This window comes from Dasypus novemcinctus, chromosome 8, assembly GCF_030445035.2.
Source record: "Dasypus novemcinctus isolate mDasNov1 chromosome 8, mDasNov1.1.hap2, whole genome shotgun sequence".
Classification (NCBI taxonomy): Eukaryota; Metazoa; Chordata; class Mammalia; order Cingulata; family Dasypodidae; genus Dasypus; species Dasypus novemcinctus.
The window spans coordinates 123,957,264-123,984,262 of NC_080680.1; the positions used below are offsets into that span (position 1 = coordinate 123,957,264).

At 47.2% G+C, this 26,999-nt stretch overlaps 1 protein-coding gene across 2 annotated transcripts; it reads left to right on the forward strand.

Annotated features, from left to right (window-relative positions):
• The first annotated feature begins 2,486 nt into the window (after positions 1 to 2,486).
• On the forward strand, positions 2,487 to 16,518 carry TRMO (tRNA methyltransferase O). 2 transcript variants are annotated; one of them, XM_004453965.5, is made up of 5 exons: positions 2,487 to 2,617; positions 5,113 to 5,287; positions 9,496 to 9,653; positions 12,596 to 13,234; positions 16,082 to 16,518. In XM_004453965.5, exons 1-5 carry the CDS (start codon positions 2,554 to 2,556, stop codon positions 16,339 to 16,341), a joined length of 1,296 nt encoding a protein of 431 aa, XP_004454022.1. In that variant the 5' UTR covers positions 2,487 to 2,553; the 3' UTR covers positions 16,342 to 16,518. The 2 variants fall into 2 exon arrangements, with proteins under 2 accessions (XP_004454022.1, XP_071073212.1); XM_071217111.1 differs by lacking the exon at positions 9,496 to 9,653 and having other exon boundaries at positions 2,549 to 2,617.
• The last annotated feature ends 10,481 nt before the right edge of the window (positions 16,519 to 26,999 follow it).

Consider the following 26,999-nt stretch of genomic DNA (forward strand, 5'->3'; position numbering starts at 1 on the left):
TCTGCATCCCAGGGTCCCATTCAGGATCCCACAATGCATGCAGGGTGTTTTTTATTTTAAAAGCTCTGCAGGTAAGTCTAACGGGCAGCCAGGGTTGAGAACCACTGGAATAGTGGGAGGTTTCAACGCTGTTTCCCCCAACCCAAACATTATTTCCACCCCCCTCAGGATATATTCAATAAAAAATGGTTACTCATACCTCATTTTATTATAGTCAGAGCAGCAGAACCATACAATAATACATCTGGGTGGTACTTCGGCTTTTATACTTTCACACACATTATTTTATTTATCTGCACAGAAAGTCTGAAATGGGCTGGGCAGTGATGATCATTTCCATTTCACAGGGAATAACCACAGAAGCTAGACACCCAACATCGCTTCTGACGCCCCAGGACCTCTCGGCACCATACTCCACCCTTGCAACGCTGCTTCTGTCTCCATTGCACCTGTCCGAGTAGTTCAAGATAAAAAAAAAAGGGTCAGCAAATCTCAAGTTCTAATTGTGTTGCATTAAGACAACCTTTGAGTTGTGTCCATACAACATACAAGGCACAAAAGTGAAAGAGATGGAGAAGGAGATGGAAGGAGGAACCTAGTAATTTGAGGGAGCGGCATCTTCTCTTCCTGCCTTCCCGCCTGCCCTCTTCCACTACTCCCTGTGGAGCACCACCGTGCGTCTAAAAATTTCCTGGTGTTCCTCTTGGCTTAGAAGCTTGAGGCCAGAACTAAAGCTTTACAGGACCCCGTCTATCCCTTTGTGCTGCCTCTCTCCAAAGGTAGGCAGGTGGTTCTTAAAAATCCATGAACCCCTGCATAAGGAATATAAAATGATGTGTCAGAAGGTCCAAAGCTTTAATCACTTCTCAAAGGGGTCCTTCACCCAAAGGGGAGGTTAAGAATCCTCCTTCACTGAGAGCTGTTTCTCCAAGGGCAGGCTAGGGATGACCATCTGCAACGACCATTTAGGGTGTTTTTAAGGCGGTTTCCTAGCCCTACCTCCAGAGAAGGGATTAAGTCTTATAAATTAGGATAATCAGCTATCACTCTAGACAGATAATAATATCCTCAGATCAAAGGAAAACAAAGCTCCCTATTTCATTTCAGTTCCTGTTTTCAGTAAAGAGAAATTTTATTTTTAAAAAGAGGTAACCATCTACTTCATCAGTTTCCAAGCCTGCTTTGCATTTCAGTTGTCACACTTGGTAATTATGTATTTTCTGTGTGTTTATCTGATGCCTGTCATGACAATTAAGGTTCATCTTCTTACAACACTTTCCACTAATTAAGGGAGACTCTCATTTTCAGCCACACCACCATCTAGTGGCAAGTGCAGCTATTTTTGCCCCAGTGATTCTGATTTGTTTCTCCAGCTGGACAGAACGGTTCTCTGGAAAAAGAGAATAATGGTTAGCCCTTTCCAAATTGTCACGTGGGCAAGACCTGCCAGAGGACACGTATATGAATCTGATCAATTTTAAAATTGTTTTTTGTGTTTTTTCCCCCAGTTATCTTTAAATCTTGTTTCCTTTGCTGAGCAGAGGACAAAATGGCCAAGCTTAGAAACTGGTTTTCATGATTGTTAAGCTTTCATGATTGCCTGCTTGTGAATATTTTATATCGTAGGCAAAGTTTTTGTTTTCTTTTTCTGAACCAACAGGATAAAAAGCCCACAAACAAAACTGTATGTGGAGATAGTTGAAAAAGGTGAGCGGTAACAAGTCGGTGGATAAAGGATTAGGGCGTGGGTACAATTGATCACCCTGTGCATGAGACATAATTTTTATTGACCCTCAACTTTTCAGCGCTGCCCAGAAACAATCCTCCCAATTTACCTGGCATGTTGACTCAAAATTTCATCCTCCAGTCCCCGGGAGGTGTGAAGCACAAGAAAACAGTCCCCATCTCTGAACCCCGAGACTGGTGTGGGACCCCGCTACACATCCAACAGATTTGATATGAGTTGTAGTTTTTTTTCTTATAAAACATCCTTTTTATTATAGAAAATTAGAAACACGCAGCAAAATATGAAAAAAATAAGCACCCGTGTATTTCCACGGGACAGTTTTTAACGTTTCCTACCATCTACCTTTTTTCCTACGTGGTAATTGCATGAAAACCTCTCAAAACTTGGATCATTCGTTGGGCATGTAGGTTGTTTCCAATATTCTGCCTATTACTAACGATGCTTCGAGAGACAACGCGTAAACCGTCCTCCGTGCATGCCCCTCTCCGAAAGCGCGGGCGCTCGGAGGCGCAGACTGCCCTGAGAAGGCGGCCGACAGTAGGGGCCCAGCACTACCGAACCGAGATGAGGACACAGGAAAGGCCACGAGGGCCCGGCCGAGACCGCGGCGACCCCGGGCGGCCACCCCAACAGAGCCTTCCCAGGTACACGATGCAGCCGCTGCCCGAGCCTCCTCCTCTCCTGCGCGTGCGCCTGACTCCACGCCCGCGCCCCAGGGCCGCGGCGGCTACTGCGCAAGCGCGAGGCACGCGGCCCGGAAGCGGAAGGGCTTACGCAACGGGCGGGCATCCCTAAGACCCTTAGCCATGCCGATCGTGAGGGCGCGCGCGGCGACCCCGTGCGGGTGCGTGAAGCCGGCGCTGGAAACAGGTAACTTTTAAGAGGTTGTTGGTACCGCACCCAGAAGAGCCCCAAAGAAGGAAGTGAACTGCGAGATCTTGAGCTGGCGCGCGTCATTCTCTTTACTGTGGCGACCACGTGACTCGTCAGTGGCTAGTGGGATGACGTCATCCCTCGTGTAGTGGTCTAGGTAGCGGCGGTGCCCCAGGGCTTTTAGCTGGAGCAGCCACGCGCGGCGTGGTGGGATGTGTCCAGCTCGTGTTGTGCCTGCAAGGGATTAGTAAATTCCACCAGCTGTAGGAGTGAGGGAAAAGGGCGATAGTGTTGGGGAAGGGGGAACATATTTTTTAACCCGGTCTGGAAAGGCCACCTTGAATTTCTCTTTAGTTACATCTCTCTTATATAGAGAGAAGAATACTGTCTATTAACCTTAGAAATTAAATGATGCAAGGGGGAGAAAATGAAAATAGCTGGCCACACCCAGGGAAAGCCATTGTTAATATCTTGGTGTCTACTTTCCAATTTCGTTTCAGGTGCATACAGACTAGGAAAATGAGATGATAGATGAGACGCTGTTTTATACTCCGTCTTTTTTCTACTTATCATAAAAATCTCTCCTTGGCAGTAATTTTCATTTCAAGGGGTTGCATGCTGTTTGTTTGTTTTTTTTACAGAATTTTTAAAACTGTTTCCCTATTGATGAGCATTTAGGTTACTGCCAGTTTTTCTTGTTTTAAGTTAGGGGTTCTTAGCCTTTTTTTTGTCCCACAGATTTATTTGCCTGTCAGGTAAAAACCTGACTAAGATTAAAACCATACTAAGTTCACACAACACTGTGTATTTAATGAATATATCATACCTGCACCAATACGTCCCCACAAGAATAATGTTTTTTTGAATTTCAATTCAAGCGCACAGACCTCTTGTTAAGAACCCCTGTTCTAAATAAATTTCTTTAAAGTAAAATCTTTGTTCCAGATGTTTAACTTAAATTTTCGAGAAATGCAGTTAGCTGGACAAAGGTTTGCTCACTTTTAAATAATTGTTCACTCTGGAGATTATAGGTCTATTAGTATGTCAGATGGAAAGAGTAGAAGCTAGGGCTGGTCTACAGAGCCTGGGTTTGGAGAGCAGTGAGTCTAAAGTATTGATGGAACAGGGAAGGGGGAACCTGTTGACTTAACTCAGATTGTGGAGAACTTTGGATTTCTAGCTAAGAAAGACTAACTCTGTTAACTGGGGAGGTACGGGAAATTTAAAGCTAGAGAGGAGCATAACCCAAGGAACCTTGGGAGTATGGAGGACTGAGGTAATGTGTTTTGGAGAAGGGGGAAGCCTGCAGTGGGGGCGGGGGGCACTAATGAAAAGAGCAAAAATTAAGGTACTAGTCCAGAGCTCAGCTGTGGGCAGCCAGGCATAGGACTTGTCTCTTTCTCGCCCTCCTCTTTCAGTCTCAGCTGCTCTGCTTTCTTCCCGAGGTCCACTGTGAGCTATTGGACATGTGGCTCTCCCTGGGTCTCTGAGCCTTAAGTCTCTTGGGCTTCTGTTTTCCTTAGTCCTCTCTCTCACATGGCTGGATCAGTATAATGGGGCAGCTCCCCTTTTCCTCTGTGCCTCCATTTGTATCAGGCACAGCAAGAGAGCAGAGATGCAGCCTGAGTCATGCCTCACTGACGTAGTTCAATCAAAAGGATCTTACACCCATAGGCATGGATGGGTTAGTTCAAAAGCATCTTTCTCTTTTTGGGATACATAAAAGAATTTCAAACTGCCACACATATTCATCAGTTTAGACTAAAATCTTTTTATCATGCAACATGACCACTTTGAAAACTTGTCCTCATGCAGGCAGCATACCAAAAGCTGGAAATACAGCAGATGGAAAATCACTTGCCCCCCTAGAGCTAGTGGACCAAATCTCATCTGATCTCTGCCCTGCTCTAGATATTTTAGTACTATGACCCTTTATGTTCCCTTTGTTGCTTACACAAGTTTGTTTTTTTTTTATGTTGCTTTCAACTGAAAGCACCCTTATATATTATACACAACCACTCTCTCTTTGTCTTTCATCATTCTCTGCCATGTATTTCATTCACATTCCAGCCAAGCAAAATAGCTTGTTCCCTGCATATGCCATGATGTTTCTCATTTGACTCTGTACACTCTCTTCCCTCTATCTGAAAGCCCCTGCCAGTGCTTACTAGTGTCGCCCAGCTTAGTAATGAGAGCATAGAATATGAATCATGGTCACCAAAGGTCTCCTCAAGCACCACCTTCTTTTCATTCTTTCTTTTTCAGAACAGTGTTCTTTCCAGTATATCATCTAAAGGAACATAATTACATGTATATAATGGCAAGGTTATTTATATACATTCTTTAATACTATAAAGACAATTACTTTTATAGTTGCATAACACCCAGTAGATTTAAAAATTGCAAAAATCAATGCCTTAAAGAAAACATGTTTTCCTAGGTCTTTTGTTTAATGTTTGGCTAATGATTTCTTATCCAATTTTTTTCTGTAGGGAATCTTTTAACCCACCCCATTGGCTACTTGGAATCATGTTTCTTGGCCAAGAATGGTACACCAAGGCAGCCATCCATTTGTAGCCAGTCACGGGCTCGTTTGAGGATTAAAAAGAGCATCTTTAATAATCCAGAGCATTCCTTGATGGGCCTGGAGAAGTTTTCTCATGTTTGGTAAGTGGTTTTACAGTTAGAAGGGTTACCTGAGGCCAGAATGTGCCACTGAGTAAATCCTGTAGCTGAAGGCAACTGTGGAATCAGCTGCCCAGAGCAGCCTTGTCTGTTGCATGAGTTCCCATACCAAGGTCCCTGCAGATCCTTGTCAGCACAGTCTGAAGTGTCAGTGGGGTGGCACGTTCCAGTTGGTTCTAATTGCGATGAACTCCTCTTGTGCTGGAATCTGCTACCTCCTTGATTCGGCCCTTGGGTCATTACTCTGCCCTCTAGATCTGGAGTCCACAAACTATGGCTTGCAGACCCAGTCGGCCCACTGCCAGCTTTTGTAAATAAGTTTTCATTAGAAACTTACCTCTGAGAATTTACATCCATCTGTTTAGGTCTCACCCGTGCCTGCTTTCATGCTGAGTGGCACAGTTGTGTAGTACAGCAGAGAACTGTTGGCCTGCAAATCTAAAATATTTACTCTCTCACCTATTACATAATTGTGCTGAGCTCACTCTAGATCCAGAAAGAATTAAATCTACTCTATCGAAAAGGCAGAAGAGAGCTTAGACCTCTGGATACTTTTTCTTTTTGAGGGGCCAGAGATTAAACCCAGTACCTCGTATGTGGGAAGCTGGCACTCAACCACTGAGCCATATCCTCTCATCTGAGTTGGTTTTTTCATTTGTTTTGATTGTTTGTTTTTGTTTTTTCTAGGAGGCACTGGGAACCAAACCCAGGACCTCCCATGTGGGAAGCAGGCGCTCAACTGCTGAAGCCACATCTGCTCCCTGAGTACTTTTTTTTAAAATAAATTTTTAAAAATTAATTTATTGAAATATATCACTCATACATAAACATACATAAACAATAACTGTATAATAATTGTTGTGAACTTAAAAAACAAACATGTAACATCATAAAGGACTCTTAAAACTCACCCTACCAACAATAACTTACGTTGTTGTTAAACGTTTTTAACTAGTGATTAAAGATCATTGTCAAAATATTAGTACTAACCAAAGTATTTTTCCCCCAACCAACCCTATTTTTCTCTTTATATCATTTATATATGAACATACATTAACAAGTGTATAGTAAAAGTTGTGAACTTACAAAGCAATCATGCATAACATCATGCAGGGGTCCCATACATCAACCCTCCACCAACACCTTGCATTGTTATGAGATGTGTGTTACAGATGAAGGAATATTGTCAAAATCTTACTACTAATCATAGTCCTAATCTTACATGTGGTGTGTTTTCCCCCAACCCACCCTATTATTAATTTTTAAATATATTTTTTATGACAGAAGTTGTAAACTTATAAAACAGTTATGCACATGTGCAGAATTCCCAGACAGCACCCCTCCATCACACACCACACTGTGGTGGAACATTTGCTACAGATAATATCATCTGATTGTTACCATGTCCATATGTACATTTGGCTCACATTTTCCATACTGACCCATTATCAACATAGTGCATCTTTCGCGTAGATGCAAGAATATTACTTTATTACTGCTAACCACAGTGCATAGGTCACTCCAGCTATATTTTTCCCATGCCTCTCCACATTCCTTGGGTGCTTTTAATAAAGTGCCGCTTGCTGAGGTCCCCACACTGCTAGTTGCCTCTCTGCCACTGGCAGCGTGGTCTCAGTCCACCCCTCCGCCCTTGCTCTTAGCAGTCTGAATTGGTCTAGTTTATTGGTGAGGACCTAAATTAACCATTTATTGTGCCAAATAGCTTAATTTTTCATATGAATTTGGGGACATGGGTAGAATACAAGAACTTGGGTGTTCAGATCTGGTTTGGGTGATCTTGGTTGGATTATTTTATGTTAAAAAATTGCTGTTATAAATCCAGGTGTATACAAAGGTTTTTCCTTCTGGCTCCCATTTCCCCCCATCCTTCCTTGCCCCTCTCCACACTCCTCAGAGATTATCACGAACAGCTTGGTGTGTGTGTATCCTCCCAGAACTTTCCTTCTTTTCTTTAAGTGCATGTAGAAACATAAATATACACATACAATACAACAGAGTTTGTTTTCAAAAGGCAGTATGTTTTCTTCACTCAATAGTGTATCATAGAGAACCTTCATGACTACAAAAATACTTGTTTTTGCTGAAATGGCTGTCAGCTTTTGCAAAATATGGATTTACCATGCTTCAGCCACTCCCCTAGTACTGGAGAGTTAAGATGTGTACATTTCTTGCTGTTACAGTAATGCTGTAACAGACATCCTTTGACACATATCCTGGGCACTCATGTATTTCTGTGACTAGAGTTCACAAAAGTGGATAGGTCAGAGGGTGTGCACATTTATAATTTTGGAGAGCAACTGTCCTCTTGTCCTCCAAAGAGTTTACCCAGTTTATGGTAAAATGGCCTTTTCCCTACACCCTTGCCAATATTATATATTATCAGTTTTCAATTTTTTGCCTGACATGGGGAAAACATTTTAATTTTTTAATTATTAGTGAGGTTCAATGTCCTTTTGTAAGGTTGTTAGCCATTTGTCATTCTTGTATGAATTGCCTATTCCCTATTCATCTTCTTTGTTTAGTTTTTACTTTTTTAGGAAGTACCGGGAATTGAACCCAGGACCTGGTACATGGGAAGCAGATGCTCAACCACTGACCTACACCTGCTTCCTTGTTTTCTGTGTTTGGTTTGGTCTTTTGTTGTTGTTTGTAGGAACTGTGTGTATACCACAGATAACATGGTCTGTTACCTATGTAGCAGACATTGTCTCCTGGGCTGATGTTTTGTTGTACGGAAATTTAATGATTTAATGAGTTCAAATCTTCTCTTGTTTTCTTCATAGCTTCTTGGATTTGTGTCTTGTGTAGAAAGTCCTGGGCAAGTGATTTAACATTTCTGAATGTCAATTTCCTCAACCTTAAAATGGGGGATAAATATTATTTCTTGGGTTGCTAAGAGAATGAAATGAAAAGAGTGTATAAAAATGTCTAGCATATGCCTGGCATGTAGCAGGCATGTAATGAATTTTATTTATTCAGGCCTTTGGCTGCATGTATTGTCCCTAATAGTGCCAGTTACTGGGTTAGATGCTGAGGATGTGGAGAGCAGAGTGTGTCTTCCCTCAGGGAGGGGAATGGTGTGGTTTTTCTCCCCCCCCCCTTGCCCTGCTGTTTTTGCTGTGTCCATTCTCTGTATGATCTTCTGTATCTATTTCTCTTTCTGTCTTCTCGTCTTTCTCCTCTAGGATTCACCGGGATTCAATCCTGGGGACCTCTGATGTGGAGAAAGGTTCCCTGTCACCTGCGCCACCTCAGTTCCTGGTTTCTGCTGTGCTTCAGCTTGACTCTCCCCTTCGTCTCTCTTTTGTTGTGTCAGCATTTTGCTGCATGGCTGACTTGTGTGGGTACTGGCTCGCCATGCAGGCACTCTGCTTGCTGCGCAGGCGCTTGGCTCACCATGTGAGCATTCATGCAGGCCCGTGGCTCACCACACGGGCGCTCGCCTGGGCACTCAGCTCACTGCATGGGCACACTTTCTCTTCTTTTTTTTCACCAGGAGGCCCCAGGGATCGCACCTGGGTCCCTCCCATATGGTAGGCAGAGGCCCTGTGATTGAGCCACATCCGCTTCCCCTGATTATATATATATATGTATATATATGTATATATTTTAAAGATTTATTTATTTTTATTTATTTCTCTCCCCTTCACCCCCCCACCCTGGTTGTCTGTCCTGTGTCTATTTGCTGCGTCGTCATCTTTGTCTCCTGTTGTCAGCGGCATGGGAATCTGTATGAGAATCTGTGTCTCTTTTGGTTGCGTCATCTTGTTGTGTCAGCTCTCCGTGTATGCGGCACCATTCCTGGGCAGGCTGCACTTTCTTTTGCGCTGGGCGACTCTCCTTACGGGGTGCACTCCTTGCGCGTGGGGCTCCCCTACGCGGGGGACACCCCTGCATGGCCCGCGCTCCTTGCGCACATCAGCACTGCGCATGGGCCAGCTCCACACGGGTCAAGGGGACCCGAGGTTTGAACCGCGGACCTCCCATGTGGTAGACGGACGCCCTAACCACTTGGCCAAGTCTGCTGCCCCCCGATTGTATTTTGATATTGTTAAAAAATTCTTATTAATTTATAGGGAATTAAAGATTTCCTCCCTCCTCCTCAAGCCATTATGATAAAAATAACGTGTGTTCTTCTCTTACCCAATGGTTTGGTTTCTTTCCAATAGGATTTTGTTTGTTTTTCACCAAAATGGTCATTTGAGCTATAAAGCTAAAGTACAACCTCCTAGGCTGAATGGTGCAAAGACTGGGGTATTTTCTACAAGGAGCCCACATCGCCCCAATGCAATAGGACTCACCCTGGCCAAGCTGGAAAAGGTAGAAGGTAACACATTGCATTTCTACTATTAATTTCTTTTTCCTTACCCAAAAGAAGTCTTAACAAATTGAACCTGGTATCCCCACTAGCTTCTATTCATGCAAGTACCCATGGTGCTAATCCCTGAGAACTACCAGACAGTGAAGAAAAAATGAAACGATTCAGAAGAAAGTGAGCACCAAAAACACTTTTTGAGAGTGCTCTCCAAGGAAGTGCATTTGCCAGAAGTTATTAAATATTATTTAGGAATAATTCTAAGCCTTCATAATCATCAAATTAGTAGCCAGATTTCTCAGACTTGGGATGCAGTAAGTATGGAGTAATTCAAAGACAATTGGACACTTCCAAAATTCCCTCTCAGTAGCTAGAGGCACGTGCCTATGTGATGACCACGGCAGGGCGGGGGTGTATTGTTTCTTCCTCACAGCCTGGAGGAAGTGAGCACATATGGCCCTCAATCATCAGTGCCCCAACCGCATCTGGGATGAACCACACTGCAGGAGCAAGCATCCCTCAGATGGTGGAAGGAACTAAAATTGTTTTGCAGATTAGTTTTAGCTACATTGTTCATATATAACCCAGTTACTGAGCCGTATATTTTTAGAAAGCATTCTGTTCTTGAATTGCTCTGACCTCATAGGTACCTTTGTTAGAAAGAGAGAAGCTGGAACGGCAGGTCACATGGGAATCTGGAGGTAATCCAGGCTTCGGCCTGCTGGTTTGTGAAGTTGGCAAAAGGAGCAGGATCTGCCCCCTCTGTCCCCACATGGCCTTTTTCAAGGTCATGCGAGATGAAAGCTCTAAAAGTTCTTTTCAGGGAAGTGGTTGTGGCTCAGCTGATAGTGTCTGCCTACCATATAGAGGGTCCAGGGTTCTGTACCCAGGACCTCCTGGCCCATGTGAGCTGGCCCACGCGCAGTGCTGATGCGCACAAGGAGTGCCGTGCCATGCAGGGGTATCCCCCATATAGGGGAGCCCCATGCTCAAGTAGTGTGCCCCGTGCAAAAAAATAGTGCAGCCCACCCAGGAGTGGTGCTGCACACACGGAGAACTGACGCAGCAAGATGGCACAGCAAAAAAGCGACATGGTTTCCCAGTCCCACATGACAAGAATGCAAGTGGACACAGAACACACAGTGAATGGACACAAAGAGCAGAACAGGGGGGAAGGGGAGAGAGAAAAAAAGAAATCTTAAAAAAATAGATAAAAGTTCTTTTTGGGCCATTAGGTACCGAATAGATGTGAACTGTGATTTGGTTTGCTCTTCCCCAGAACTTGAGCTCCCCAGCTGGGTTATGCTCAGCTAGGCCTGGGTAGATTTATGAGAAAACTTCAGCAGCTGATCCAACTTGAGTTTTATCTCTCTTTGGCTGGCTGATGATTTTGAGTAACAGTCCTGTACGTTATATGATCATTCATGGAATCCACACGTACTTTCTGAGTCCTAAATATGTGCCAGGCGCTGTTGGAGGTGCTGAGGATGCAGTGATGAACAAATCCGATAAAGCCCCTGCCCTGGGAGCTTAGTGTTCTTACGGAAGTGGGTTCCTCAGAAAGAGTAAAAGGCAAACAACATTGCACTTTAGACATGTTTGCTAATAACCTTTTTTTTTAAGTATTTTTCTCCCCTTCCCCCACTGCCTCCACACACCCCCCCTCATTGTCTGCTCTCTTTTGTCCATTCACTGTGTGTTCTTCTGTGTCCACTTGCATTTTCGGCAGCACCAGGAATCTGTCTCTTTTTTTGTTGCATCATCTCGCTCTATTAGCTCTCTGTGTGTTTGGCACCACTCCTGGCAAGCTGTGCTTTTTTTGTGCGGGGAGGTCTCCTTGCAGGGCGCACTCCTTGTGCATGGGGCTTCCCTATGCGGGGGACACCCCTGCGTGGCATGGCACTACTTGCATGTGGCAGCACTGGTCTTGGGTCAGTTCAGCACACGGGCCTGTAGGTCCTGGGTTCGAACTCTGGACCTCAGGTATGGTAGGTGGACTCTCTATCAGTTGAGCCACATCTGCTTCTCGCTAATAAGCTTTAGGGTAACTACTAGTGTTTGTGTGGCATCTACAGAGGACATTGATCCCCATTTTATGGATGATGGAATTGAAGTTTTTGAATTTAGGTGATTTACCTGATAGCATTCAGCCAGGTGATTGACTGACTCCCAGCCCTACGGACTCTTTACCTGTGCTGCACTGCCTTTCTTTGCCCTGCAGCCATGTTTAGGCATAACCTATTGCTTAGAAAGTCCAAAATCATCTTTCCAAAGCTCCAGGCTCATTCACAGTAGGTACATCTGTCATGTTTTTCTTAAACGGAGACAGACTCCAAAGTGGTTCCATGCAGCTTTTTGCTTCCTGCTCAGCCAACTTCCCCAGGCTGGCCAGGGCCTCTGCTTAGGCTCTTACCAGGTTGCATTCAAGGTGTTGCCTGGGCTGCGTTCTGACCTGGAGGCTTGACTGTGGAAGAATCCACTTCTGAGCTCACTCAGGTTATTGGCGGAATTCGTTTACTTGTAGTTGAAGGACCGAGGGCCCCAGCTTCTGGCTGGCTGTTGGTGGAGGCTACCCGCGGCTCCTCATGGCTGCCCACAGCTCCCAGAGGGGCCCTCAGCCCCCAGGGCTGCCCGCAGCTCTCAAAAGCCGACCTCATTCTGCAGACCCCTTGCAGTTCCTAAAGGCTGCCCACAGTTGCTTGCCACTTGGGCTTTCCCAGCACGGCTGCTCCTTTCGTGAAGCCAGCAAGGAGAGTCCACAGTGAGTGTCTAGGTAGAAAGGAAAGCATGTGTTGGCCCCGGGTGGGAAAGGGCCTGGTGCATGGAAGAGCAGGGAGTCAGCGCGGTGAGGCCAAGGAATGGGGTTGAAAGAGCATTTGGGTGTATCATATTCTCTGGTGGCTTGCCTGCTTCGTGGCTGGTGCCTCTTTCTAAGGATTTCTTCCTTCCTCTAGGGAGTGCCATGCTCCTCTCTGGAATCGACATGGTGCACGGCACGCCTGTCCTGGACATAAAGCCCTACATCGCAGATTACGACGCACCTCAGGACCCAGGTGAGCCCCCGGGGGACCTGCCCTCTCAGGATGACCAACAGAAGCCAACCCCTGCATCCCTGTTGGATGGCCTGCCTGGGGACGGTGACCGGCAGCAGCCCCGCAGCAGCCTCGAGAAACCCGAGTGTCCTGACGACGGCACGTCAGAGGGAAAGTACGGGACGCCCGACGACACAGCAGACGCCCGGGGCACCTGGCCGGACCCCGTGGAGCCGGCTGCTGACCCTGCCACAGGCTCCAGAAGCCACGAGAGCCCGAGGGCGGCAGAAGGGCCGTGTGGACCAGACAGCCCCGAGGAGCACCTTGCCGAGGAAGGGACGGCTGCAGGGAGGAGGGGAGCGGAAGATGCGGCCGGCCTGCAGGGGAGCAGCGCCCGGGGGCGGCCTGTGGCCAAGGGCTCCCCTTCCAGGGCGACTGGTGCCGCCCGGCGCAGCGAGGTGCCCCCCTGGGTGAGAGCGGCCCCTGCGGCCAACTTAGCAGTCCGGTTTACTCCCCACGCAGAGATGGACCTCGGGCGCTTCAGTCCAGAGCGGGCACCAGGTACTTCAGTTTCCTCTTGTTGAGTGAGGTGTGAGCTTTACGCTGAGATTTAGCCAACTTTGGTATTTCTGGGGGCGGTTGTCGGGAACATCTGTTGATACGGACAGGTGAAAAGAAACATGGGGCAGGTGTGGGCACCCCGGCATCCTGGCATCCTAGGGGTTCCGTCCCGCAGCTGTTTGCTCAGGCTTGGTGGAGGCTCTGGCCGAGAATGGCTGCTCCCTCCCTCGGTGACCCCAGTTTTCCAGCTCCTTGTTTGCCCGTTAGAGCAGTTCTTGGAATTTCCAAATGGTTAGCATACAGAAGCCATGCTGTGCTTGTTCTCAGGTAGGTTAAATTTCTTCATCTCTTACAGTCCTGCTAGACTAGAGAGATGTACCATTTTATCGTAGTGGTTGGTGGCTCTCAGCTCATCCTTGCGGCAAGAATCCAGGAGCCCAGGAGTAAGAGGAGAAGAGTCTCGGAGCACAGGAATTGCTCCCACGGTCCCAGGATAGAGGCGTGCAGTTTACTGCAAAAGAGAGGCTCAGGGCTCTTCTTGGAACCTGTTTACGTTACCATGTTGCTCTTAGTAGATGTTACCTGGTTTTCCCAGCAGACAGCAGGTCCCAAGCAGCAATCTAGAAGGAAGGGAGGACTGGTAAGAGGTGGGCACAGTGAACTGTCAGAAGCAGTCAGTTGCTGCAGAGATGGCAAGTTTCAAAAATATAGAAAGCTGCTATTGTGTCACAATTCACTAAGGGGCCGGAATAGCCACATCAGGAGGGAAATGCATTCATTTTTTCATTCATTCATTCTATGATTGTATACCAGCCACTGTTCTAGAGCAAAAGAGAAAAAAAAAGCCTGCTCTTACGAAATTTGGCTTTCTAACAAGGTAGAGAGAGACAAACTAAAAGTACGATAGGTAGGCAAACTGTATATAACGTTAGAATGTGATGAAGGCTGTGGAAGAGTTTCTAAGAGAAGAGAGCAGGGTAGGAAGGGTGTGGGTGCTGGGTTGTAGTTTGGCCTAGGGAAGCCAGAGGCGGCCTCCTAGCGAGGATGCGCAGAGGCCAGAGCGGTGAGGGCGCGAGCCACGTGCATGTTGGGGGGAAGAATGCACCAGCTAGAGGGGCAGTCGGGGCACAGCCCCCAGGTGGATGGGGCTGGGCTGGGTGGGCTGAGTCGGGGCAGGGAGGAGCTGAGGTCCCAGGAGCTCCAGGGGAGGGGGTGAGGCCATGGAGGGTTTTCTAAGCCATTGCAGGGTCTGAGTTTTGCCTGGAGAGAGGTGGAAAGCTGAGGAGCCTGCAATCAGTGTCCCCCAGGGATGCAGAAACCAGCCATCCCAGGGGTCAGGCCACTGCCCAGAGTGGGTGCAGGAGATTGCTGGGATGCACCCTCAGGGGCAGGCAGAAGACAGCTTGTCGGATTTGTCCCTTCAAAGAACAAAGGCCACCGACATCTGATTCTTTCCTGCCTTAGAAGGTGGGGAAGAGTAGAGGGCATTTGACATTTAATTCTCCAACCTGGTCCCCCGATGGGACCAAGACGTCTAACTGGGCTCGAAATAAATACCACAATACATGTCAGAGATGACCCACCGCATCCTTTGCCTTTTGGGTCTGCAGCCAGCCACACTCTTGCCTCTTTTTTCAGGATGCCAAGTGACTGAGTTTTTTTTTTAATTTTAAACTTTTTATTTTGAAATACTTTCAAACTTAGAAGACAGTTAAAAATAATACAAATGCCATACAGAGAATTTCAACAAACCCCTCTCCCTGCAGATACCCAGATTCACCACTTTTAACACTTTGCCACATTTGCCATATCATTCTCTCTGCCTGTCGGTATATCAGTCCATCTGTCTCTCTGTCCATCCTTTTTATGAACCTGAGTGTAGGCTGCATACATCACACCTCCTGAAACCCAGCACTGCCGTGCTCATTTCCCAAGAACAAGGACCCGCACCCATGCTGCCACCTGAAGTGCAGCCACCAAGTTCAAAAAACTCCGTGTTGATGTCGTCCTTTTATATGTCCCAGTAGTGCCCCTTCCAGCCTTCTCTCCTCCCCTCTGAGAGCCCGTCCAGGATCACGTCCTGCCCTTAGTCGCCATCATCTCCCTAGTTGCTCTTTGTTTTGTTTACTGTGTGAAATTGAATATGACATAAACCTTCCCATCTCAACCACTATGTTTTCTGAAATAAAAGTATATAAAAAAAGGGCACAAAATGCTAAATGTGATAAGAAGTTTTACCACCTGACAGGGCAGGTATCTGTTACTTAAACTAGACTCCTGAGTGGAGCAGAGTGGCCCGCCCCTGGCACTGACATTGTGCTTTCCAGGTGTGTCTTTCACTTTGGTCCTGGGACCCTCTCGTGTTCTTGCTCCTCGGGGAAGCTCCTGGCCTTCCTTGGACCCAGCTCTGATGCACCCTCCCTTCCAGCAAGCTACCACACTGGGCACCTGTGGGTTTAGTTCTCCTTGTGGCTTTCTCAGAGCTGGGACAATCACGTTTCCCAGACCATGCCTCCATTTTGAGAAGAAAATGGCAGGGAATCGAATTAAAGTCTATTTTGAGGATAGAAAAGTGACATTTGAGTTGAAAGAAAATGAAAGCTCAGCTTTCCTCTTAGGAGGCTGAAGAAAAACACCACAATGATTGTTTCGTGCAGTAAATGAAAATGTTGGGTGGACGAGTTTAATCTAAAGATAATAAATACCACTTGAAGGTGACATTCTAATGACTAAATCCATTTCCAAACCCTCTGCATTCCCAGGAACCAAACAAATTCCATATTGAAATTCACTGTAAAGACATTTGACCTGCATGATTTTGAGAGCTGAGTTGTGTTCTTGTTGCAGATGTCAGTCGGACTTCATTTAAGTTTTTTCGGTCAGCAGAGGAAGCAAAGCGAGCCATCGAGGCTGTGCTGTCGGCTGACCCTCGGTCCGTGTACCGCCGGAAGCTCTGCCAGGACCGCCTTTTCTACTTCACCATAGACATAGTGCACGTCACTTGCTGGTTTGGCGATGACTTTGCAGAAGTTCTAAGGATCAAGCACGCTTCTGAGGCTGTTCAGATGACTGACCCTGCAGAGTCCTTGGTGGCTGTGGGATCTTAAGGCACCCCTGTCACGACTTCCAGACATGGTTGGCCTTGGATTGGGTTTTTTGCATTGTCTGTATTTCTTTGCAGAAGATAGAACACTTTGTGATCTCACTGCTTGGATTGATTTGGGCTATCCAAAATACTTATTTGCAAAACATGTTTTTAAATAAACTTTAGAGAAGTTACCTTATACTATTTTGACCTGTTAATATTGAGAATCCAGTGGTGATGCTGCCTCAAAGAAGCTTATTGTCCTTGGTACTTGATAAAATTAGGCAAAGAGACCATTATAGCAGGAAATTTTTTTTTTTAACTTTTTTTATAACAGGAAATCTTAAGCTGTGCGGCGGCTTGCTCGGTTGGTAGAGGTGGGGTCTGGCTGCGGACGAGGGGTCGGTCCAGCTCTGGACAAGGGGTCGGTCCCGCTTGGGACGAGGGGTCGGTCCCGCTTGGGACGAGGGGTCGGTCCGGCAGCAGACGAGGGATCGGTCTCACAAGGGGTTGCGCGGTTCGGCTGACGGGGTCGCCCGGCGAAGCTGGCGACGAAGGGGTCGCCCGGCGAAGCTGGCGACGAAGGGGTCGCCCGGAGAAGCAGGCGACGAAGGGGTCGCCCGGAGAAGCAGGCGACGAATTGGGGACAAGGGAGGCCAGGCCCTTGTCGGGGGCTCTCAGGACTGGAGGGCGCACGGCAGAAGAACTACTGCGGAGACAAGGTAAACACGCAAGTCCACTTTACTGAGGGAGAGGCAACAGTTTTACAGGGGCTGGGGAAGGCTGATTGGTCGAAGCCACGCCCTGTTCTGATTGGTTGCCGGCGAAAGGTCAGTGGGCGGTACTGGACGGGGGAGGGGTGGTGGTTAGGGATTGGCTGTCGCTGTTGCTGGGGGAAGGGACAGGGTTTAGGGATTGGTGGCTGCTGTTGCTGGGGTGGAGGGCAGACTTGAGTTTTCCGCCCACGCCTGGCTGTTGTTGCTGTCGGGGGAAGGGAAAAGGGTGGGCTGGATTTTTCCGCCCACGCCTGGCTGTTGCTGCTGTCGGGGGAGGGGAAAAGGGCAGACTGGTTTTTTCCGCCCTGCGCCTGCGCAGGGAGAAAGAAGGCATCGTGTGGCGCCATCCGGGAGGAGGGGCGGCCGCGGAAGCATGGCTGCCGAGAAGGGGAGACCCGAGGGCACTCTGCGCCTATGCCGAGCTTCCTTCAGGGGTGGCGGTGAGTTCGACCAGCCACCCTATTATGGGGGCAGCGGCTTGGCCTACCGCGGCCGTTCCCCCGCCAGGCCAGCAAACCACGCTTCAGCCCAAGGGGTGACCGCAAGCTGGGATCTGCTCTAGCAGTTCATACTGATTTTCCTGTCTGAAAGAGCCTGGCTTTTCTATTTTATTCTAAATCAAACTGAATTATGACATAATAGAAACTTAAATAAAAAGTGGTTTTAGAGATCTATAAAAGATTAAACCCACGTTTCAGAGACTTTGTGACATATACATATGTATGCGTGTGTGTATCCAAATGTATTTAATCATCACTCCAAAAAAGAGGCTCTGAACTTTTCTTTGGATGTCTTTGTATCAGAAAAGGAAATCATCCCCCAAAGGTCAAGAAAATAACTTAATTACTGGTTCATTTCTCTTACTCATCCTGTTGCTGTTTATTGAGAACCCATCCCTGGTCAGATCTTGGTGATAAAATGAGGTGAACAAGATGCAGTTCTCGTGGCAAGTCATAGTTAATAGAGGAAAGAAGACATAAGCAAATTATTGCCTTACAGTTTGATAAATACAGAAATTAAGTCTATGCAAGGGTCCATCCTGGGTGACACCAAGTAGGAAGCAGTTGTGGGAATGTATTGCCTGTTGGTAGTTGTATGACATGATCCCAGATAAGTGAAGATTTATGATCAGCACAGCCACGCTGCACGCCTGTCGACGTGATGGGGCTTTCCTAACCACAACCGTCAGTCTTACCACCTGATAGATGATTGAAGTGAACCCCACTGTCTACCACGTGCTCAGTCATTATCATTGATGTTACTTAGAACTTCTTGGGAAGCTACTTTAATTTGATTTTTTTAAATCATTTTATTTTGAGATAACTGTAAGTGCATGAAAAGTTGTAAAAGTAGTTCAGCCACCCTGAGTCTATTATCCAACAGTGACATCTTACATAACTGTGGTACAGTATTAAAGCTAGGAAACTGACATTGCTACAGACTATCCTTTTGTTTAATTTCAGTGTCTTCTCCTAAAAAACTATTTTGAAACTGAATCAAAACTTGACATGGAAAAAATGTTATTGTTGGGAAATGGATGTAGCTCAAGCGGTTGAGTGCCTGCTTCCCGCATAAGAGGTCCCAGTTTTGATCCCCAATACTTCCTAAAAACAAAAACAACAAAAAAACCAACTTGGAGGAGCCAGTATAGCTCAATGGTTGAGCTCTGGTTTCCCACATAGGAGGTCCCAGGTTTTTCAATGTTTGCTTTTGGTACCTCAAAAAAAAAAACTTAGGGAAGCAGACTTGGCCCAGCAGATAGGGCGTCCGCCTACCATATGGGAGGTCTGTGGTTCAAACCCTGGGCCTCCTTGACCTGTGCGGAGCTGGCCCATGCGCAGTGTTGATGCGTGCATCCTTGCTGTGCCATGCAGGGGTGTCCCCTGTGTAGGGGAGCCCCACGCTCAAGGAGTGCGCCCCGTAAGGAGAGCTGCCCAGGGCAAAAGAGAGCGCAGCCTGTCCAGGAATGGTGCCGCACACACGGAGAGCTGATGCAGCAAGATGATTAAAAAACAATAGATTCCTGGTGCTGCTGACAACAATACAACAATGGAAGCGGACAAGGAAGAACACACAATGAACAGACACAGCAGACAACTAGGGCCGGGGGGGCGGGGCGGGAAGGGGAGAGAAATAAAAAAAAAAAAGATCATTGAGTTTGGAAAAAGTAACTCTGGGGACAATACCAACCAGCCTTCTAGCAAGAGGACCGTTAGTTGTTCAGTTCTCAGGATTTCAGGGCTAAACGGTTCAGCTCAGAACGCTGCTGGCTCACGGGGCTCTTCAGCTCCCCAGTTTGGGCTTGGGTTCTGCTTAAACACCCTGAGGGAGGAGGTCTTCATCGCCCTACAGCGGGGTTCCATCCAGACTGCTCAAGGCGCTCTTCCTTTCCAAGAGATAGGATCAGTCATCCTAGAGCCCTGCCCCTGGGAAGCCCCGCCCCCGGGAAGCCCCGCCCCCAGGAAGCCCCGCCCCTGGGAAGCCCTGCCCCCAGGAAGCCCCGCCCCCGGGAAGCGAGGCTTCCAGCCTTGTCTTCTGGGAAGGTCACCAGAAGGGGAACCTCCCTGCTGTTGGCTTTCCTCTTTGGAGGCTGTAGGGGCCGGTTTGTTTCACTCGCTTACAGGAAAACTCCAGGAGTTGGAGTTGTTGGGCCCATTTGGGCTTTGGCCCACTGTACCTGCTCCAGGAACAGTGGCTTTCACCAGAAATGCGCTGCTTGGCCATCCCCGGAAGGAGAGGTGAGCAGGGTGCGTACCATTTGCCTTTATGACCCCTGGCTTGAACCGGCGCTCTGCGGGCTTGGATTCCAGCATGCGGAGGCTGAGCACAGCCGGGTAGACTCTTGGCCCGCCCAGCAGCGGGCACGCACGGGGCATTTATTGTGTTCATGTGCTTACGGCCTTTCCTTGAAGAGAGGAAAGTGAAGCTGACATGAAAGAACCAGCCTCCTGTGGGTGGTGGCCTCTTTATGACCCAGTCCCCAAAAGACAGGCGAGGGCGCCGTGGTAACGACCCCGAGTCAATCACTGACCTTCTCTCAAGCCCTCCGCACTGGGCCGTGCACCTTTCCTACCCCCACGGAAGGCTCAGCAACGCGCTCCCCACTCCTCACTAGGGTACCAGCCCCCCAGCAGGCCCCAGGGCCTGCTGGCCCCGCAGCCTGCGGCTGCTCAGCCAGTGGGTCTCCGAAGGCCAGCACTCCCGAGGCGGGGCGATGTTCACGGAATTCCAGCCCCTCAACGACACGGGAGGAGGGGGCAGATGCCACGTCCCACCAGCTGCGCAGGGACCCTGCTGGAGGCGGGGCGGGGAACGTGGAGAGCCCTGCGTGTGGGCTCAGAAAGTCCCGCTCTGTGTCTGCTCTGCCGTGTGTGGCCGGGAGGCCTTGGGAAGTCCCCGCACCCACCTGCAAGTCCCTGACCAAATAGAGATCGGGACGGTATTTTCTAAACGTTCAGATGGTGCTCGTGGGTGGCGTTCTTCCTGTGCCTGTCATCGTCGCTGCCCTCCGCTGGCCCCTCTGCTCCGGCTCACCTGCTGGATGGATAGACCTCGGGGTCCTGGGGGCCCCCTGCCTGGACGGCCTCCATTGACTTCTTTATTACACAAATAGTATAAAAACCAACCCAGGGCTCCTTCCAGCAGGCTACGTTGTGCTTGTTTTCACAGCTTTTCTTTTTATGCCCAGTTTTGTTACCACAGTTTTAAGCAGGACAGGACTTTCACAAGCCCAGCCGCTTCCACTGAGTTGGTTGTTTAACATAGTTACTTCTAGACGTCTAGTGCCTGTAGAGTCTTAACTCACTACAGGGAATGGAAGGTTTAGAAATAAATCCTCAAAGAGGAAGCTCTTTAAAACATCAGCGTATACCCCTTGGAACACAGTCCAGGGACAGAAGATTTGGTCTAGGAAGGCACCCGCTTGTGAACGAAACACTTGAGACCACAAATTGAACATTAGGTAATGTACCTCTTAGAAAAAATGTTACCTCAGTCACTTAAAATCAACCTACGTGGGGTTTTGCTAAGGGAGATGTCACCAAGTGCACTTACCTTCAGGATTTACCTGCCCCGATGCCACCCCTTGCTGGGGCTACACCTTTGAGCCGCCTTCCCCCACCAAGCCCGCAGGCACCAGCTCAGCCCCTTTCTCCTTCTCCTTTTCTGATCCTAGCCCAAATAGCTCAGGAAAATCTCTGCCTTTCTTTTATGAGAAAGTAACATTATAATCATGGTGTAGGATTAACAAGGAAAGTTCCACCCCCATAACAGAGAAGAAAGTCATGTTTTATTTTTTAAAGATTTATTTTATTTTATTTATCTTGACATAGTTTAATCAAAGACATCTCAGCTGAATTGAATACAATCATAGGGTGTGATGCCCAGAGGAACAGACCAGTTTACAAACATAATCCAATATTTCTTTTTGGAATTCATCAATAATATCAAACTGCTACACCAAAATTTTAAAAATGTGTGTGTGTTGTTTTTTACTTAAATATTTAGCTTAAGGCTTCTTAGGACATTTATAAAAGCAGATTAAGTCTAGTAAGTTTTCTGTTTATTTTTTATAACTGTAGATGATTTTTGCAACTGGAATAACATTTTGGCTAAACAAAATTGCTAAATATTGATAAAAAGTTGCCTGGTACGATTTCTGTAAATTATACTTGTTCTGGAAAAAGTGTAATGCCTTAATGATTAAGATTTCTTAACAAAAACAATACACAAACATGAGCAAATGAAGAGATAAAAAAGTCTTGAGAGAAAGTAGCCAATATTTAAGATAGGTAAAGAAAATCCAACATATGGATAGTAGGAGTCTGTGAAGAAGAAAACCAAAACAAGTGAACAGAACAAAGGATTAAAATCTATAATTCATTAAAAAAAAAAAACTTCCTTGAAATACAAATATATATTTTAAAATGAGATATTGAAAGAACATATTGCAAACTTGATAAAATGTACCTGGAATGACTAACAACAGAACATATTGTAGCACTGGACTTTAAAGAAAAGGGGGAAATGTCCTTAGATATCTAGGCAAACATAGCGAGTGACTTTTAAGGGAAGTGATCAGATTATCATCACACTTCTTTGGCAACAATACTTTATTCCAGAAGAAAATGGAGCAACATGTGTAAGAAACTCAAGGAAGGAAAATGTGAAACATACATTTTATATCCATCAGAGTGTCTCTCAAGTATAATGAGTGCAAATTGTTGTAGATATGCAAAAACTCATGGAATATTGTTCCCATGTGCTCTTTTCTACAGGAAATGAACTTCAGATACCCAAAATGTTTACAGAGAATTCAGCATAAGGACTGGGTGAATATTAAAAATATAATCACTTGTAGAACTAAGACTAAATTAGAATGAAAAGACAGAGCTACATGCTCTGACAAAGTAAATATAGAAAATATTGTGAAATATAAAAAGTTGTGGAAATGGGAAAAGCAGAAAAGAATACTAACTTTTCAGTGATTGTATTGGTTATTATGAGAGTTTTAGTGTTATAAGTATCTAGATATTTGTATTGTTATTCCGAGATTGTTCTATGCCTATTGGTCGATAAAGCAAATGAATAATTACAGGACATTCCATAGTCTCTGCTTTTTTAAAAAAGATATACTTTATTTCTTCCCCCGCCACCTTATTGTTTATACTCACTGCCTGCTTGTGGTGTCTCTTTGTTTTTGTTTTTTTTTTAAAGATTCTTTCTCTCCCCTTCCATCCTACCCTGTTGTCTGCTCTGTGTGCTCTTCAGTGTCTGCCTGCATTCTTGTCAGTGGCACCGGGAATCTCTATCTCTTTTTGTTGCATCATCTTGCTGTGTCAGCTCTCCGTGTATGCGGTGCCACTCCTGGGCAGGCTGCGTTTTTTTTTTTTTCCGCGTGGGGTGGCTCTCCTTGAGGGGTGCACTCCTTGCATGTGGGGCTCCCTTATGCGGGGGACACCCCTGCGTGGCAAGCATTCCTTGCGTGCATCAGCACTGTGCGTGGACCAGCTCCACACGGGCCAGGAGGCCCTGGGTTTGAACCTGGACCTCCCTTGTGCTCGGCGGACGCTCTATCTGTTGAGCCCAGTCCGCTTCCCTGTGTCTCTTTGCTGTGTGCTCTCTGTGTCTGCTTATCTTTTCTTCTTTTTTTTTAGGAGGCACCAGAAACTGAATCTGGGACTTCCCGTGTGGTAGGCAGGCATCCAACTGCTTGAGCCACATCCGCTTCCCCTTTGTCTATGTTTCTGAGAAGCAAGATCCTCAGTGTGGAAGATTGTTTAATACAGTTGCAAGACAGACATGGTTAAGTAAAAATGATGTCGCCCTGAATTTGAAGGGGAAGTTTCAGTATGAACCAATGAGGTATTTGATTTTTATACCCCAGCTCTGTGCATTGGAAAGGCCTACCAACCCCACGAGCATTCTCTGAACTATCGTTCCCCATGGAAACAGGGCTCTTGTAAGTTATACCTCAATTAAAAGGAAGGAGGAAGGAAGGATGGTCATGCTAGGAAATTAGAAGGGAAACTCTGGGAGGCTGCGAGGAAGAAGCACCGGCCCAGTTTGTGGCTCTAAGAAGAAGGAGGGGACACCGCCGAGAGCTCTGAGTCGGGCGGAGAGGCCCGTGGGGTCTGAGGGTCAAGGGCAACCAGCCAAATGTGGCCATTGGGGGCCAGCACGGAAGATTATGTCCCTGGAGACAGTGTAGGAGCAAAGCCCTGGCAGGAGCTCCCAGCCCCGCACACAGGCAGGGGGCAGATGGGATGACACGGGGTCTCGCCAGCCTCAAACACCTGCGTGGGCCAGGGAGCACCCGTGGGAGGGCGTGGCCCAGCGAGCGTCTCGGAACTTGAGGTGGCTGGGTGGGGTGTGCCCCGGGTGGCTAGCAAAGCCTCAGGAGGAGCGGCTCGTCTCCAACGCAGGAGCGCATGGCTACGGGGCCCCCTGTTTGCAGGCTGATAGAGTGCGCAGCGCACGAGGGTGTGAGCCCTGAAAATTCAAACGCACGGAGTTCTGGCTAATTCAGGGAGGCATCCCCTGACTTCCCAGGGTAGATTCACTGAGGCAGGGCGATGCCCGGGCAGTGCTGAGAAGGACAGTGAAACGAGGTGACATGGTGAAGGCAAACCCAGGGGCACACTGAAGAGCTGGGGGGGGAGGGTATCATTTCTCCATCCAGCCCCGAGCAGGAGAAGCTGGAGGACTGCAGAGATGGGTGGGTGGAGGGCTGGTATCGCGCATTAGGAACCGAGGTCCGGCTTTACTGGGCAGAGAGGCGCTGAAGGATTTTAAGCAGGGGGTGGCACGGGCATATTTGAGGTAGGTTGCTCTGATGGGTACAAGAGGAAAGAATTGCAGCAGGGCAGAGGTCAGCTCCGAGGCTGCTGCTCGGTTTAGGTGAGGTGTGTCGAGGCCCAGCTCCCAGGGTGAGTACGGGCTGCGGTGAGAGGCAGAACGGGGTCGAGCTAGTCGGGACATCAGCCAGCCGTGGTGCCTGGCGAGCTCTGGGAGCATGAAGGCGGAAGGGTGTGGGGCAGCTCTGACGACCTGTGGCAGAGTGACTGGGAGCTGCTCATTGACTGGGGGATGCAAGCAGAAGAGCAGCCTGGTGGGGTACATATAGAAGATGACGGGTGTGGGGTCCCTGTGGGAAACTGAGGCTGAGGATGTTTAGCAAGGGATGGGATTCATGAGTGTGAAGCTCCAAGAGGTAGAGCTGAAATACGAATTGCATGAGTGATAACTCACCTAAGAGGAGAGAGGAGCAGGGGCCCAAGGGCGGTACCCGGATTAGGAAACAATCTGAAAGCCAGGGAGAGATTTATAATTTTTTGGAATAAGCATAATTATAATCAAGTACAATGAGGGAGTGGATGTGGCTCAAGTGATTGAATGCTTGCTTCCCCCATGGGAGTTCCTAGGTTCAATTACTGGTGCTTCCTCAAAAACGAAAAAACAAACAACAAGCAAACAAACGAAAAAGCCAACTTGGGAGCAGATGCGGCTCCGTGGTTGAGCGCTGGCTTCCCACATGGGAGGCACCAGTTCAATCCCCAGCCCTGGTATCTCAAAGAAAAAGAAAAAAAAGTACAATTATGCCCAAGGTTGTAAAACAAAGTCTTATACGATCAAAGAAATTGGAAACCATTTACATGGCAAAGAAAGATAATGGTTACTTTAATATGATATATACACCTGATAGAACTTCTAGTCATTAAAAATGATGTTTAGGGAAATGGATGGGGCTCAAGCAGTCAGACTCCCATTTACCATATAGAGGTCCAGGGTTTGATGCCAGGGCCTCCTGGTGAGGGCGAGCTGGCCCACGTGGAATGCCGGCCCATGTGGGAGTACCGCCCCTGTAGGAATGCCATGCAGGAGGGCCGGCCGATGCGGAGAGCTGGCACAGCAAGACGACACAACAGGAGACACAGAGGAGAGACAATAAGAAGATGTAGCCGAACAGGGAGCTGAGGTGGCGGAAGAGAACCATTGCCTCTCTCACTCCTGAAGGTCCCAGGATGGGTTCCTGGAGCCGCCTAATGAGAACACAAGCAGACACAGAAGAACACACGGTGAATGACCACAGAGAGCAGACAATGGGGGTGGATGGAGATTTAAATCTTTTTAAAAAAAATGATGTTTAGGAAGACTTTATAATGTGGAAAATATTTTTGATAAAAATTTTAAATATTTTCCTACCTTAAAAAAAACTCCATGATATTTTAAAAATGTGAAAATATGCCTGGTATAGTCTGGAAAGAAATACCTCCTCCTGTTAATAGTAATTGCTTTGAGGCTGGGAGTCTATGGGATGCATTCCTCTACTTTTCTCTATCTTCTAAATAGCTGTATAATACTCTTAAATGGGAAAAATACACTTTTAAAAAGTATTGACTTTCACCTTCAGTGAAGCAAACATTGAGTTCCTACACTGCATAGTACAGGATACATAGTAAGCCCTTGTATTAGTTATCTATTGCTCTGTAACAAGTGACCCCAAAATTTAGCAGCTAGAAACAACATTAGTTATCTCATTGTTTCCCTGGGTCAGGAATCCGTTCTGAGCCTGCTGTCGTGTGCCTCTAGTGTGTTTTTGATCTCACCTATCATGTCTTTCGTCCCCATGAGCTCTGTTACTTTTCTATTCAGGTTGTCAAATTCTTCTTTGTGATTGCTCAATTTTTTTTTTTTTTTTAGGTACCAGACTGGGGATTGAACCAGGACCTCACATGCGGGAAGCCAGGATGCAAACACTGAGCCACATTGCCTCCCCGGAGTTGGTTTTTTCCTTTGTTTATGGTGTTTTTTTGTTTTTAGGAGGCACCAGGGACCAAATGCAGGACTTCCCTTGTGGGAAGCAGGCACACAACTGCTTGAGCCACATCTGCTCCTGCTCAGTGTCTCCTTTTTCTTTTTTAAAAATCTGTTTTCATCATTGTCTTTTTGCTGCATTGCTTCACTGCACTGCGCTGGGGCCCGCACCTCACCGTTGCAAGTCTGGGATGCTTTTCTCTTCTTTTACAGGAAGTCCTGGAGGATCAGACCTGAGTCCTCCAGATGGTAAATGGGAGCTCAATTGCTTGAGCCACATCTACTTCCCTCAATGTTGTCTTCTTTTCTTTTTAAGATTTATTTATTTATTTTCCTCCTTCCCCTCCTCCTGCCCTGCTGTTTTTGCTGTCCGTGTTGTCTTCTCTGCTTATTTTCTCTCCTCTAGGATTCACCAGGTTTCGATCCTGCGGACCTCTGATGTGGTGAGAGGTTCCCTGCCACCTGTGCCACCTCAGTCCCTGGTTTCTGCTGTGCTTCACCTTGACTCTCCCCTTGCCTCTCTTTTGTTGTGTCATCATCTTGCTGCGGGACTCACTTGTGCGGGCTCTGGCCCACCATGCGGCTGCTT

Excerpts from the sequence above, each read along its gene's own strand:
- TRMO (XM_004453965.5), top strand. The coding sequence starts at position 2,554 with ATGCCGATCGTGAGGGCGCGCGCGGCGACCCCGTGCGGGTGCGTGAAG. Across the intron at positions 5,288-9,495 it reads GAGAAGTTTTCTCATGTTTG|GATTTTGTTTGTTTTTCACC; the intron begins GTAAGTGGTTTT and ends TCTTTCCAATAG. Across the intron at positions 13,235-16,081 it reads CAGTCCAGAGCGGGCACCAG|ATGTCAGTCGGACTTCATTT; the intron begins GTACTTCAGTTT and ends TTCTTGTTGCAG.